The 14,599-nt window shown below is 49.6% G+C and overlaps 1 protein-coding gene across 1 annotated transcript; it reads left to right on the top strand.

Moving 5' to 3' along the window:
• The first annotated feature begins 11,065 nt into the window (after window positions 1–11,065).
• On the top strand, window positions 11,066–14,250 carry Znf584 (zinc finger protein 584). Its single transcript, XM_076839414.2, has 3 exons — window positions 11,066–11,221; window positions 11,649–11,775; window positions 13,036–14,250. The coding sequence occupies exons 1-3, from the start codon at window positions 11,204–11,206 to the stop codon at window positions 14,034–14,036; spliced, it is 1,146 nt and encodes a 381-aa protein (XP_076695529.2). The 5' UTR covers window positions 11,066–11,203; the 3' UTR covers window positions 14,037–14,250.
• The last annotated feature ends 349 nt before the right edge of the window (window positions 14,251–14,599 follow it).

The raw sequence follows: 14,599 nt of genomic DNA, 5'->3' as shown, positions 1-14,599 counted from the left end.
AGGTGTCACAGTGCCTTCTGTGGAGGGCGCCTGTGTCAGGAGGGGAATGCAGAGAGGGCGTGGGAGCCAACTCTCCTGAAGGGCGAGTGACTGGGGATGGAGCCCGTGGCATGGCGATGAGGCAGGTAAGAGTGTCGGCAGGGCCTGGGTCTGGGTTGATTCTCCTTCTGTGGGCTTGTGTGTCTGCTGTCCCTGGAGCCTCGGGCTTTCCTTTTTTCTCCTTTTATTCTTTTCCTGCCTCTTCCTTCCCTCCTATTGGGGACTGAACACAGAGCCTCCTGCATGCTAGGCCAGCCTCTGACTATAGCTGCGTCCCTTTTTATTTTATATATTTTTATTTTTAAAAAAATTTTTTTAGTTGTAGTTGGACACAATACTTTTATTTATATTTAATTATTTTTACATGGTGCTGAGGATTGAACCCAGCACCTTGCACATGCTAGGCAAGTACTCTACCACTGAGCTACAACCCCAGCCCCCCCTTTTTATATTTTACTTTGAGACAGGGTCTCACTAAGTTCTGCAAGCTGGCTTTGAACTTGCCATCCTCCTGCTTCAGCCTCCCCAGCTGCTGGGAGACTGGTCACCTGCCTTTTGTTGCTGCAGACTGGACACAGTGTCTGATAGTAAAGTAAGAGGCAACCAGACCCTCAGAGGTAGAGGCTGTTATGGTTTAGATATGAGGGCCCCCCAGAGCTCAGCTGTGAGACAATACAAGATGGTTCAGAAGTGAAGTGATTGGGTTATGAAAGCCTTAACCTAATTGGTGCATTAACCCACTTGCAGGGTAACTGTAGGGTGTGGCTAGAGGAGGTGGGCCACTGGGAGCGGCCTTTGGGGCCTATATTGTATCTTTGTGGAATGGAGCTTTCTGCCTCGGGCTACCCTGAGCTGCTTCCCTCTGCCACACCCTCTGCCATGATGTCCTTCCTCACTTCAAGCCCAAAGCAAGGGAGTAGCCATCTCTGAAGGAGAACCCCCCAAATAACTTTTCCTTCTCTACTTATTCTTGTCAGGTCTTCTGGTCACAGCAGTGAAAAGGCGACTGAAACAGGTCTGAGGGAAGGTGGAATCAGGATGTGCACTGTGCTGCGGGCCTTGGGGAAGTTTGATGCAGTGGAAGTGTGGCAGGACCCTTTCTGGTCAAGAGCCTGGCAGGGTCTGTCTGTCCATACTTCTGCCCCCAGGATCGGCTGAACCCATCCATTGCAGGGTTTGGTGACACTTGAGGATGTGGCCACGCATTTTTCCCAGGAGGAGGAGAGGCTTCACAGTGTGCTCAGAGGCCTGTGCCATGGGGTGATGCTGGAGAGCCTTGAGCTCTTAAGCTCACTGAGTCCATCCCTCCTGCCCTCCTCAGCACGCTGCCTCACCCCTGGGAACTTGGGAAGGTCAGTGCACCCCAACGCCGGACCACTCGCTGCTCCCTTGGCTGGTGCCGTGGGTGCAGGGGCTGTGCACATGCAGTCCTTGGCTCCCCTTGAGTGCCCCTGAAAGCAGCCTCAGCAGCCGTCACCTCAGGTTTTATAGGGTAAGGTTTGGGGGCTGGGCTTTCAGTGTGCCCAGCGGATCCCATTTATCTGACCCTGGCTTGGTTGGTGTTATGGCCCCTTTCTGCTATAAATGTACCCTCTCTTCTTCCTCAGTCAAGTCTTTTCTTCTTCTCAGTACAGGATTTGAACCCAGGGAGCTGCCCATGCTGGACAAATGCTCTGCCACTGAGCCCTCCACAAGTCTTGAGACAGGGCCTGCTGAGTCGCAGGCCGAGCTTGATCTCTAATAGACCATTTTCACAAAACAGCAGATTGTTGCATGTGCCCAGCTGACTCAGGGCTACAAGGGTCCGACAATACCCAGCTCATGATGGTAACGTGGTATCCCGTGGCATTAAGGCCACATGGTTGCCTGATGGCTCATAGGCATTCGTTTGCTACTAAAGGTGCAGTAGCAAGCTAGACTCTCCAAGGTAGAAAAGGTACAGACTTGCTCCTAAATCCTGTTGTGCTTTGCTACTTGCTGGAGGCTCCATACTGGTTTGTTTGTTTATATATTTATTTATTTATTTTGGTACCGGGGATTGAACCCAGGGGTGCTTAACCACTGAATCACATCCCCAGCCCTTTTTTTCTATTTTTTTTTTTTTTTAAGAGATAGGCTCTCACCCAGTTAGGTAGTGTCGGGAGCCATTCTCACACGTGACTGGGTGACTCCGGTCAGGGTCTGAGGCGCTCTGGCTGTGTCGGAGCTTTCCCGGCCCTCTCCTGTTGAGAGAACCTGTCCGTGTGGGGGTGTAACTGACCACTGACCCCGGAGGCCCAATCACTGACCCTGACCTTGGAGTGCGGCCCCCCTTCAACCTTCATTGGATGGAATTATCCCCTGAGTTTCTTGCTCCCCAATAAAAGGCTACTCCCTGGCGTGCTCGCTCTCTCTCTCCTGCTAGCCCTGAGTAATCCTTGCTGCCCTGCCGGGCGGTTAGAGGAGGGAACCAGAGAGGGGAGCTGTCTCGGACCTGGTCATAGAAAAAGGTAACTGAGTCTGTGTGTTTATTTCGATCTCTGCTAGCTAACTTTTATGCCAAGAACCTCATTAATGAAACCATTGCGCTGGCCGCATGGTAGAGGTAGGGCTAAATTTGCTGAGGCTGGCTTTGAACCTGCAATCCTCCTGCCTCAGCGTCCTGAGCTTCTGCAATCCATACAGTATTCTCATTTGCCACAAACATTTCAAATGTTGAATCGGCTGGATCCCAAGCCAGGTAGTAGAGTAGGCTGCCCTGCAGCCTGAAGCTGTTTCAGAGCCTTCTTTCTTTCTGGTTCCCACCCCAAACAGGAAGCTTGACCACTCTGTGGATAGCCGAAGAAGTAGAGTCGAACATGACAGGCTTATAAGTGCTTTGCCTCTGGTCTGTTGTGGTAGATAGAATCAGACACCACCGCACCCAGCTTCCAGTACCTCTCTGGGTGAACTCCTTGGGTTCACTGGCCCACCCTGGTTACTTCCCCAGCCACTGAGTACATAATTGGATAGGCATACCAATACCTGGCACAACCCACCTCACCACGCTGACCCCAAAGTGAGTCACTTTGCGAGAAGGCTAAATGGAAGCCGGTGTATCCATTTCCTGCCTAGATAGCAAACTGGAAAGAGCAGCACATCCCTGGAAGAAATGCAGATTAGATCCACAGCCAGACTTCAAGGGCTTCACAGAGGTAGCAGTCCCTGAATTTGCATAGGTTTTCTCTCCTACTCTTTTTGCCTGTGTCTTATTAAGTATCTAAAGTACTTGCTACTTCTTATCAGATGCACATAGTATAATGTCATCAACAAAGTGATTGATGTGGCACCTTTGGAGTGTCCAGATGATCAAGAGCTCTGTGAGCTGTATGATGGCAGAGAGCAGACTGACAGGTCCTGAGGCACCAGTGTGAAGGTGCACCGTTGGTCTGGCCAGGCAAAAGCAAATAGTTTCTGGTGGTCCTTTCAAACTATGTGGAGAAAAAGACACCCACTTTTCAGTGGCTGCATGCCTAGCGCTGGGGGCTTGTTGCATGTTGCAATAAGGGCACTACCTCTGGAACAGCAGGGATGATTGGTGTCACCACTGGATTAAATTTACTATGGTTGGGCTGGGGGTATAGCTCAGTAGAGTGGTAGAGTGCTTGTCTCACACGCATAAGGCCCTGGGTTCAATCCCCAGCACCACCACACACACACACACAAAAAAAAAAAAAAAAAAAAAAAATTTCTGTGGTTCACATTCATCAAGATATGCTAACTTCTGGGCTGGGGTTGTGGCTAAGTGGTAGAACACTTGATTAGAACGTGTGAGGCACTGGCTTTAATTCTCAGCACCATATATAAATAAATAAAGGTTCATGACAAAATACTTCTTAAAAATGATAACTTCTGCACAGGCAGAACTCATGAGTTAAATGGGAATGTGATGTGCACAACCACTTCTGCTGTTCTAAAGTTTGACTGTGGATCTAATCTGCATTCCTTCCAGGGATGTGCTGCTCTTTCCAGTTTGCTGTCTAGGCAGGGCTTAGATAGACAGAGGCTTCCATTTAGCCTTCTTGCAAAGTGACTCACTTTGGGGGTCAGCGTGGTGAGGTGGGTTGTGCCAGGTATTGGTATGCCTATACCAATTATGTACTCAGTGGCTGGGGAAGTAACCAGGGTGGGTCAGTGAACCCAAGGAATTCATCCAGAGTTGTACTTGAAGCTGGGTGCCGTGATGCAAGTGTAATCCAGTGACTCAGGAGGCTGAGGCAGGGGGATTGTAAGTTTGAGGCCAGCCTCAGCAACTTAGGCCCTGTTTCAAGATAAAAAGAGCTGAGGATGTAGCGCAGTGGTAGAGTTCATCTGTGTTAGATCCCCAGTGCCCCCACACAGAGAGAGAGAGTTGTACCTGAGTTAAGACCATCTATCAATGGACCATTATGGGGCTCCACTTTAACTAAAGGACAATCATGGTGTTTGGGGTTTGAGGAACTGTCAATTTACACACAAGTGTTCAGGAAACCCCAGAAGGGCTGGGCATATCCTTTTCCCCAGTGTAGTCACCCTAATAACTAGCCGCAAGTCCCTCTGGGAAGGTGTTGAAGAAGACTGAGATTGTGTACTGTGTGTGTGCTGGGGATGGAACTCAGGCAATCTGCCCTGAGCTGCACCCAGTTCAGTGGAGCCTGCTTTTGACAATGATGCCAGGTCCTTTCTCAGGAAAACCTGGTCTCTTCTTCAAGCAAAGTGTCTGCAAGGCTGTGAGCTGACCTGTCTGAAAACTGAGGGGCTGTGATTCTCTCCTGGCAAATGAAGTCATGTCTTTGGCACTAGAACTAGAGCTTATCTTAATAGTCCACACACTACTCATTTATTTATTTTACCACTGACTTTGGCCCTACCTTTCCAAATGAACACTATTTTTGTTTGTTCTAGTTAGTTATACATAACAGTAGAATGCACTCTGACACATCATACATAAATGGAGTTTAACTTATCATTTTTCCAGTTGTACATGATGTAGAATCACACCAGTCATGTAGTCATATATGCACATGGGATAATAATACACTATTTAAAAAATGCTTTTTGGAGTTGTAGAGGGACAGAATGCCTTTATTTTTATTTTTATGTGGTGCTAGGGATTGAACCCAATGCCTTGTGTGTGCTAGGCAAGCACTCTGCTACAGAGGTACAGCCCCAGCCCCACTATTTTTTTTTCACTTTTTAAAATATGTTCTTTTTAGTTATGCATGACAGTAGATTGTATTTTAACATATCATACATACGTGGAGAATAACTTCCCATTATTGTGGTTCTCATTTATTTTTGAGGAATGTAATCAATCTGTCAAGGCCTTCCACTGGCAGACACGCCCACCTGTACTGGATAGTTAGGATCCCACACCAGTGGCAGCACCTCTGGTTATAACTGGCCTGCAGAGATCTTCATGGCGCAGTTCTCTTAGTTTCCCAATCACACTAGTGGAAGAGACCTCCCTCCTCTCCTTACAGAGCATGGTTGGGAATGGTGATGTGTTCCCTATTGCTGCCACAACAAATCAGCACAAACCTAACAGCTTAAGACAAAACACAGATGAGTGCCTTAGAGTTCTGTTTCTGAGGTCAGAAGTCCGACACGGGCTCGCTGGACCTAAACTGGGGTGTCAGCAGGGCTGCACTCCCTTCTGAGGCTCTGAAAGACATCTTGCTCATTGGGATTCAGAGTTCAGCTTCCGGTGGTTGTCCACAAAGGTCTTGATGTCCTTGCTGGACACCAGCCTGAGGGTCATTCTCACCATTTTTTTTTCACCTCAAATATTTTTTGATTAAAATAGTCCTAAAGACTAAAACAGTTGAGACAAAGCACATAAGAAAACATTAACAACCACATTCCTCGAGTACTAGAGAGGGAGAGAGGAAGTGGTGAACGTGGATTTGCTTTGCTGCTCCTGGTCATACCAGTCAGTGGTTCTCAGCATCAGAGAATCTCTCCCACAACAAACGCACACCACACTCGTCTCGCACAGAATCTCACAGGTTCCTGGCCCCTCTGAAGCCTATTTATGGACTTCGTTTTCCAAAGTGGTGATTTCTAGAAGTTGGGTCATCTTCTTACATCCTAGAAATGCCACCTTCTCACATCTTCAACTTATTTCATAAGGAATCAATGTTACCAGTTAAAACTACCTAAGTGGCGCGTGTAATCCCAGCAGATCAGGAGGCTGAGGCAAGAGGACTGCAAGTTCAAAGCCAGCTTCAGCAACTCATCAAGACCCTGTCTCTAAATACAACACAAAAAGTGCTGGGATGTGGCTCCGTGGTTGAATGCCCTGGGTCCAATCCCAGTACCAAAAAACAAACTATCTGGAATAATAATGATCAAAAACATCTAGTTTGAAGACCTTTATTAAATGATTGTGGGTGTTGCTGCCTATCTTTTAAAAATGAAAAATTCATTTCAATAAAACAAATATACACTGAAGCTGTTTTCCTTTATATTAAAATAAATGTGTTCTCATTTATTTTTAATATTAATTATCATTAATATGTAAGAGCAAAGGATGTCACCACCAAGCTTCAGATGTCTTAGGATATTCTAGACACACTCAGGATCACCCAGCTCTGTCAGAACCCTTGGGAGTGGGATCAGCCTGCCATGTTTGTTTCCTGAGCTTCTGCCTTAGAGCTTTTTGTCATTTCCAGGGTTTGCTGAATGGTGTAGAGGGTGTGAGAAGAACGTGAGGCTGTTTCTGTCTCAAGTCCGGCTTATCTCCAGTGCTTTCTTGAGTCTGTGAAAGGTGTGCTGATTCTTTCCTCAGAGCCTCCAGTCCCTTTAGTGTCTTGTGCCTGTCTGGATGGTGCTGGATCATTTTTGCCAAAGCATCATGCTCTGGGCAGTTTTTTTTGTATTTGTTTGGCTTGAAGATTCTGCTTTTCGTGCCCAACATTTTTTCATATGCTCCAGCAATGCTGCCTTCTGTTTCTTCGTAAAAATTGTTTCCGAATTTTCCATTTCTCTGAGGTTCGTGTCGTACACCTGCAGGGCTCTACCCATTGAAAGACCACATTGAGATGGCTGGTTCTGGCTGTGTCCTCCTTCTTGGGGTCTAGAATCGTAACATCAGTGAAACTTTTGCTCCGGCACTATCTGCATCACACAGGAGACGATTCCATAGACCTTTGCTGTCAGTCATGGCACCCACGGTGCACCCCCTTCTGCCCTTCCACAGGCCTCTGCATTCTCTGGCTTGTGGTCCCCTTCCTCCGTCCTGAGTCAGTAATGGCCGTTCGGTTTCCTCTCATGCTTTCAATCACTCCTCAGTTTTGTTTTTGTTTTTTTCTTTGATTACTGTCTCTCTCACTCACTTTTTCACTTGTGTTCTTTTTCCGAGATGGTGTCTCACAGTGTTGCCCAGGTATGAACTCCTGGGCGAAGCCACCCTGTCGCCTACATCCTTGAGCAGGTGGGTCTAGAGGCACATACTACCAAGTCTGCTCCTCTTCTGCTTTCCAAGGTCCACAGGAATAATCCAGGATACCAACCCCGTTTTAAAGGCAGCTGATTAGCAACCTTAAACCCATCTGCAAATTAATTTTGCCATGTAAAATAACATAGTCACAGGTTCTGGGATTACAGCAGAGATGTTAGTATTTAGCTAATGACCGGAGCACAAGACAATTCACGGGATGAATCCAGTCCAGCAAGCCTGTCCTAAGCCCTGGCCTCCCCTCCACTTCACACCAGGGAAGATCTGGCGTCTCTGACTCACTGACTTCAGGCCACCAGTGAGTCCAGTTCTTAAGCCTTCCGCAACTGAGCAAGAACATCAAATTGGAAATTGTCGTAAATCGCAACAATGTCAGCCCTGTTATTAAATTCCACCCTCTTGACCTGAGAATCCATCTCACACATTTTCCAGTTTCCCGCTGATGCATTAATGGCAGTCTTGAAATTTCTCCATGTGAAGTCATGTTCTCTCCCCAAGAAGAAGCTGAGATGTAACCTAGTTATGGGTCTAGCAGCCTTAGGTAGAGGTCATGTGGCTCTTGCTGAGAATGGGCATGTGCCCCAGGTGAGTTTCTCACGGGTTTTCAAGCAGAGCAGGGATAGTTTTCTCAGACACTGAAGAGCAAACTACTGCTGGCAAGAGAGAGTGCCTTGGGAACTCATTTCATCTGGGTCCAACCAGATATTCCCATTGAGTTTCAGTGTACCATTTTTACCAATTGTTTTAATTTTCACACAAGGAACTTAAGACTTAGCAAGGCTGTCACAATTGATGTAACTCAGCCCCCTGTTCAACTGAGATTTTTTTTTTTTGTACTGGGGATTGAAAGGGGTGTTCACCACCAAACTACAGCCCCAGTCCTTTTTATTTTGAGGCAGGATCTCACTAGGTTGGCCTAGAGCTACGATCCTCCTGTCTCAGCTCCAGAGTTGCTGGGATTACAGGAGGGCATCACCCACCCCGTGACACAAGCATCTTCACAATGCTTGGCTGTCACCAGCAGCCAGTGCCCAGTGGAGCACCTTAGAGGAAGGGGTCACCTTGTCCCCTCTTTAGTAAGACTCTGTGGTCTCTAGGGAAGCACTCAGACTGAAATGTGAAGTGGGAAAAGTGAAACCAAAGTGAGGAGCCAGGAAGCAGTGCCAGGACAAACAGCCATGAGTGCAGGCTCAAGAGAGAACCTGTTAAGAGTGGGAACTTGTCTGACACTGCTCAGGACCAACTCTGTGATGCCTCTCATTGACTATATGACCTATGCCTTGGTGGGGCAGAACAAACTCACTTCACAGAACTACCAGTTTTCAGTGACTAAATATGTATCAATGGGCTGGGGATGTGGCTCAAGCGGTAGCGCGCTTGCCTGGCATGCACGGGGCACTGGGTTCGATCCTCAACACACATAAAAATAAAAAATAAAGACGTTGTGTCCACCTAAAACTAAAAAAAATAAATAAATATTTTTAAAAATATGTATCAGTCCATAGCATGTTAAGGAGTGGCCAGCGTCTTAGAACTGGGCAGTAAGATGGAGTGAGAGCTGAACGCAGAGGTAAACACCTGTAACTCCCGTGATTCAGAAGGTTCTGGCAGGATCACAAGTTCAGTGCCAGCCTCAGCAACTTAGCAAGACCCTATCAAAAAAAAACAGGACTCAGTGGTAAAGTGCTCCTGGATTCAATACCCAGTACCAAAAACAAGTCAGAGGACAGTTACAGGAATCAGTAAGCAGGTATGAAGGTAGACTGTCCAACAGATCAGGAGGAAGATTGAAAGTTGGCAAGGCTAGTGACCTTGGCATTCAGACACGAGAAGGACAGCTCAGGTACCAGTATAAGAAGACCCCAGGGAGACTCCCCCCACCACTTGCAATCTCCACAGCTGAACCTCTGGTGCTATCCCTGGTTTCAATTCTATCTAGATCATCAATCAGTGCCTTTGACTGTACTCCAGTTGGGTAAACTCATGGAGCTTAAAGGTGACAATCCTGTGGGGTATGAATAAGCTGGTGAAAGTCCAGTCCAGGTGGGACAACCCACCTATGTCAGTACGTGGCTACTGACCATGAGCTGGGGCAGTTTCACCTGTGCCCGCCTCCACTGGAGACAATAAGGTGTCACTGAGTTATAGAGCTGAGGATGTATGATCAGGATAGTTAAGGAAAGGTGAACGTTGCACAGCTGAGCTCTAAGAGAGAAGGGGCACAGCCAGGGGACTAGACTCAGAGAGCTATCAAGAGGATGGAAAAATAAATCAGGAGTCAGGGACTCACCAAGATCTGAGAGGGCATGGACCAGGAAGCAGATGTGAGATCAACCCACCTTGAGGGACGGTCACCAGGGACAGGTCTCCTTTTGGCCGGTCTGCCACAGCTGATTTTGGTAGTGGAATGTTGAAGCAGCCAGACCTTGGGGATGACAGATTTTTATGAATACTGCCCAGCAGAGGCCAATACACCCTGGGGCAAACACCAGAAGGTAAGAATAAGCTGTACATTGAGCACAACACTGAACTTCACAAACTGAACGTCCAGGAGAAACGCCCAGGAAGAGTACAGTAGACCCAAAATTGACCATGTTAGCACAGGCAGTGCCTGACGTTTTGTACAGTGACTGAGCTGGACATCATCTGCTGTGAAGATTTAGACTTGTACCCCAATCTTGACCACCCATGACCCCAGGGTAGAATGTGTGAGGATGCTCATGTAGCTGCTAGGAATAGGAGGTGGCAGTGCCTTCATCCCAGCACCAGTGGCAACTTCCAAGGGCGACACCGGAAAAGTAGAGGAAAACTGTGAGCACTGAAGTCACGAGCGCACAGTTCTTCAGCATCAGCCCAAGGCAGATGCTCCTCTGAGCCTTGCTCCTTCCAGGAGACACAGGGCCACGACCAGGAGCAGGTCTTAATTAGGGCCAGCCTCCTGACTTTGATATATCCAAGACCCTGTCTCCACTGCCACCCCTCCTTCCACAGACCCCGATTCTGAAATGACACCATGTCTGGAAATGGGGTAGGCTCGGAGCCTACTGTGCTGAGGACCAGCGCAGGGGAGACTCCCTGGCACCCCTCTCTTGTCTACCAGCGGTCATTTGTCGCTTTTGCTGCGGGGCACCGGCCGCCGATCTTCCTCCGATCCTCTGCTGCCCGGGACCCCAAGCCCAGACTTTCTGAGCGGACGCTACGCCCAGGGGGCGACCCGGCGACACCCCAGCAGTGCGACCTCCAGGACCTGGGACCTTAAATGTTTTTTGAAGACCAGCTGCTCACCGCACCAGTTCCGAAGGCCGAGATTCCCGGTTCCGAAGCTCAGGAGCCTCCGGAACGCCGTCCGGGGCGCAGCCGCCGGGCCCCCTCCTGGGCCCTGATTGGCCCGGACGGACGGACGCGCGGCGCGGTGGCTTGTGGGAAATGTAGTCCGCGCCCTCCTCTGTCGCCTTGGCAACCACCGCGCGCCGATCTCGGGGCGCCGGGGTGCGGCTGAAGAGACGGCGGGCGCCCAGGCGAGGGCCGCGCCGGCGGGGCGGGACTTCCGGCATGGTGGGGCCGGCCGGGTTCGGCACCGGCGAGCTGGACCCAGCGCCGGGAGTGACCGCCCGGGCCCGGGCGGGAAGACTCGCTAGTGCTCGGGCGCGGGAGACCGGCTTTTGGAGGGCAGGTAACGGGAGGTTTCCACTTGGCGCACTGGTTCCCATGGCCGGCCCAGCGCAGGTGAGCGCAGGGACAGGCAGCGTCCGGTGACCGAGGACGACGTGCCGGGGGGAGGGGCCCAGTGCGGGCCGGAGCGGGGCCGTGGGCGCCAGGCGGTGGGGTCCGCGCCCTGGGCCGGGGTTGGGGACCTGCGCGGGGAGGTGGCGCGTCTGAGAGGGCCCTGGGCCGGCGAGGGGTGTGGGTAGGACGCAGTGTTCAGAAGCACCAGTGACACCCGCCCCGAGTCCTCTGAGGTCGGGGTCTTGGGGTAGGAGAGGTATGAGGGTATGTGTGTTGGGGGAAGGTCGAGCTCACAGGAGAAGTAATGCCCGTGAGTGATCTGGGACGCAGGGCGAGGACCTGGATGTGTGCCAAGTCGAAAATAAATAAATAAGTATCTCCCCCACCATGGGTTGACCTCAAGTCTCAGTTGAATCCGCCCTTGTAGGGCCTGGTGATGTTTGAGGATGTGGCCGTGCATTTCTCCTGGGAGGAATGGGGTCTCCTTAATGTGACCCAGAGGAGCCTGTACCGTGATGTGATGCTGGAGAACCTGGCGCTCGTTAGCTCACTGGGTAAGTCTCTCACTACTCCCAGCACACTGGCACCTCGGGCCTTTCCCCCCGGAGTTCTGTCCACGCTGAAGCTGGACCACAGGGCTGCCCCTTCCCAGGGTCCCAGTCTTAGGTTTTGTGAGAGCTAGGCCGGGTTGAGCCCTTTCTCTGCCTCTTTCTGAGCAGCCCTCTTGGCAGCCTGTAAACACCTGTGGCTCCAGAGCCTAGTGCAGCAGGATTTGGGGGGGCAGCTGTTTCACTGTTTGACCCCCGAATCCCACACACCTCTGACTCTCTGGCCCTTTTACTGCTGAGGACATGTCCCTCCTTGCTCCAGGTGTGCTTTTTTTTTTTTTTTTTAATATTTATTTTTTAGTTTTCAGCAGATACAACATCTTTGTTTGTATGTGGTGCTGAGGATCGAACCCGGGCCACACACATGCCAGGCGAGCGGGCTGCCCCTTGAGCCACATCCCCAGCCCCAGGTGTGCTTTCTTTTTCCACAAGAAATTTTATAGGGCCCTCCCTGGACCAGGCCGGAGCATGAACTTGAATCAGTACATCATTCTGGGGAATACTGCCATCGTAAGTCTTCTAGATCAGAGAATGTGGGGTGTCTTCTCATTTATATAGTTCTTTAGTTTTTTTCCACATCTTAAGTTTTCAGTGTACAAAACTTAACTTCTTTTGTTGATTTATTCCTTGGTGGAGCAGGGGATGCCTTGGTTTCATTGACAGGCTCATGCTGGATACCTGTGTACACTGGCATTTTGTGTTGAGGTCAGTGACTGTACCTTATTCCCTCCTTCCTTTTCCCTTGGGACACTGTGCAGTTTTGCCTTCTCCGTGCCACGACTCTCAGGCTTTAGATAATCTCACCTAGTGGCCTGTGAGATATGTATATATCCTTAAATGTTTTTTGAAGACCAGCTGCTGTTTCGTAGTCAGTTTTGCTGGGACAAACACCTGCCTCTTCACAGTGCTCACTGTCACCAGCATCCAAGGCCCTGCTGACAGCCTTTGGATACAAGTGTCTTGGTAACCACAGGTTTCTTCCCTGCATTGCACCCCATTTTGTGTCCTCATCTCCATCCAGGTCTTCCTGATTCTGTGGTCAGTAGAGCCCAGTTCTGCTTGTCCAGCCTTTCTTCCTCTAGACCTTTCCCAGCAACTCATAGCAGTTCTTTGGAGTCCCTTCTGGGAAGGTGTGATGTGCACTGGTGATGAAGGTGCCTCTTCCTTCCAGCCCAACTCCAGCAACGGGCTTTTTCTTGACTTCAGGTTGTCTGTGTAGAATGAAGGATGAGGATGCCCCTCCCAAGCAAGTGAAGAGTTGCAGAGTCGACCTGTCAGAGAAGCCTTTTGTGTATGAAAGGTTTGTGAAGGAGGGCCCAGTCACCACAGGCTCCCTCCAGCACCAGGCCACCCCTGGGAAGCTGTGCAGGAGCACTAGGCACAGAGCAGCCTTCCCCTCCAGCTCCAGCTGTGGACAGCAGCAGAGAGTCTGTGCTGCTCAGAAACCCTTCAAGTGCAGCAGCTGTGGGAGAAGCTTCCTGAAGGCCTTTGCTCTCCTCGACCACTTGATAACTCATTCTGAAAAGAAATCTTTCAGGTACCAAACAGGCAGAACTGCCTTTGAGGAGAAATCAACTCATATTAATCACGGAAAAAATCACACTGGAGAAACATCCCATGTGTGTGGTGAGTGTGGGAAGGCCTTCAGTTACCCTTGTAAACTGAGGAAGCACCAGAAGGTTCACACAGGCATAAGACCTTTCAAATGCAGTGAATGTGGTAAGACCTTCAACCGCAAAGATGCACTTGCTCTGCACCAGAGGATTCACACTGGAGAAAGGCCTTATGAATGCAGCAAATGTGGGAAAGCCTTCAGCGTTCTGTCCACCCTCATTCGACACCGGAAAGTTCACAATGGAGAAAGGCCCTATGAGTGCAGAGAATGTGGGAAGTTCTTCAAATATAACAATAGCTTCATTCTTCACCAGAGAGTTCACACTGGAGAAAGGCCTTTTGAATGTGAGCAATGTGGGAAGACTTATGTGACCCGTTCTGGCCTGTATCAGCACTGGAAAGTTCACACTGGAGAGCGGCCCTATGAGTGCAGCCTGTGTGGGAAAACCTTTACCACCAGGTCCTACCGCAACCGACACCAGCAATTCCACACTGAAGAGAGGTCTCATGAATGCCCAGAATGTGGGAAAGCTTTCAAACACAGTTCTACCCTCCTTCAGCATAAGAAAATTCATGTTGGAGAAAGGCCTTAGGAGATCAGGGCCTGTGGGAAAGCCTTCAGTCACTAGCACCTTGCTCAACACAAGAAGACTCATTCCAGAAAGGAGATCCAATGGCCTTTGTGCTGGTGGTGGTGGTGCACACCTGTAATCCCAGCAACCAGAGAAGAGGGGAGTGCCAGGGATTGAACTCAGGGGCACTCAGCCACTGAGCCACATCCCCAGCCCCATTTTGTACTTTATTTAGAGACAGGGTCTCACTGAGTTGCTTAATTCCTCACTTTTTGCTGAGGCTGTGAAGTCAGAGGATTGCAAATTTGAGGTCAGCCTCAGCAACTTAGTGAGACCCTGTCTCCAATTAAAAAAATATAAAAGGGCCGGGCGCAGTGGCACATGCCTGTAATCCCAGCGGCTCAGGAAGCTGAGACAGAAGGATCATGAGTTCAAAGCCAGCCTCGGCATGACGAGGTGCTAAGCAACTCAGTGAAACCCTGTTTCTAAATAAAATACAAAATAGGACTGGAGATACAGCTTCGTGGTTGAGTGCCCCAAATTCAATCCCTGGTACAAAAAAAATAAAATAAAAATGATGACCT

Source organism: Callospermophilus lateralis, chromosome 18, assembly GCF_048772815.1.
Source record: "Callospermophilus lateralis isolate mCalLat2 chromosome 18, mCalLat2.hap1, whole genome shotgun sequence".
Lineage (NCBI taxonomy): Eukaryota > Metazoa > Chordata > Mammalia > Rodentia > Sciuridae > Callospermophilus > Callospermophilus lateralis.
Note: the sequence above shows the minus strand (reverse complement) of the source record. Positions and strands in the feature narration are given on the sequence as shown.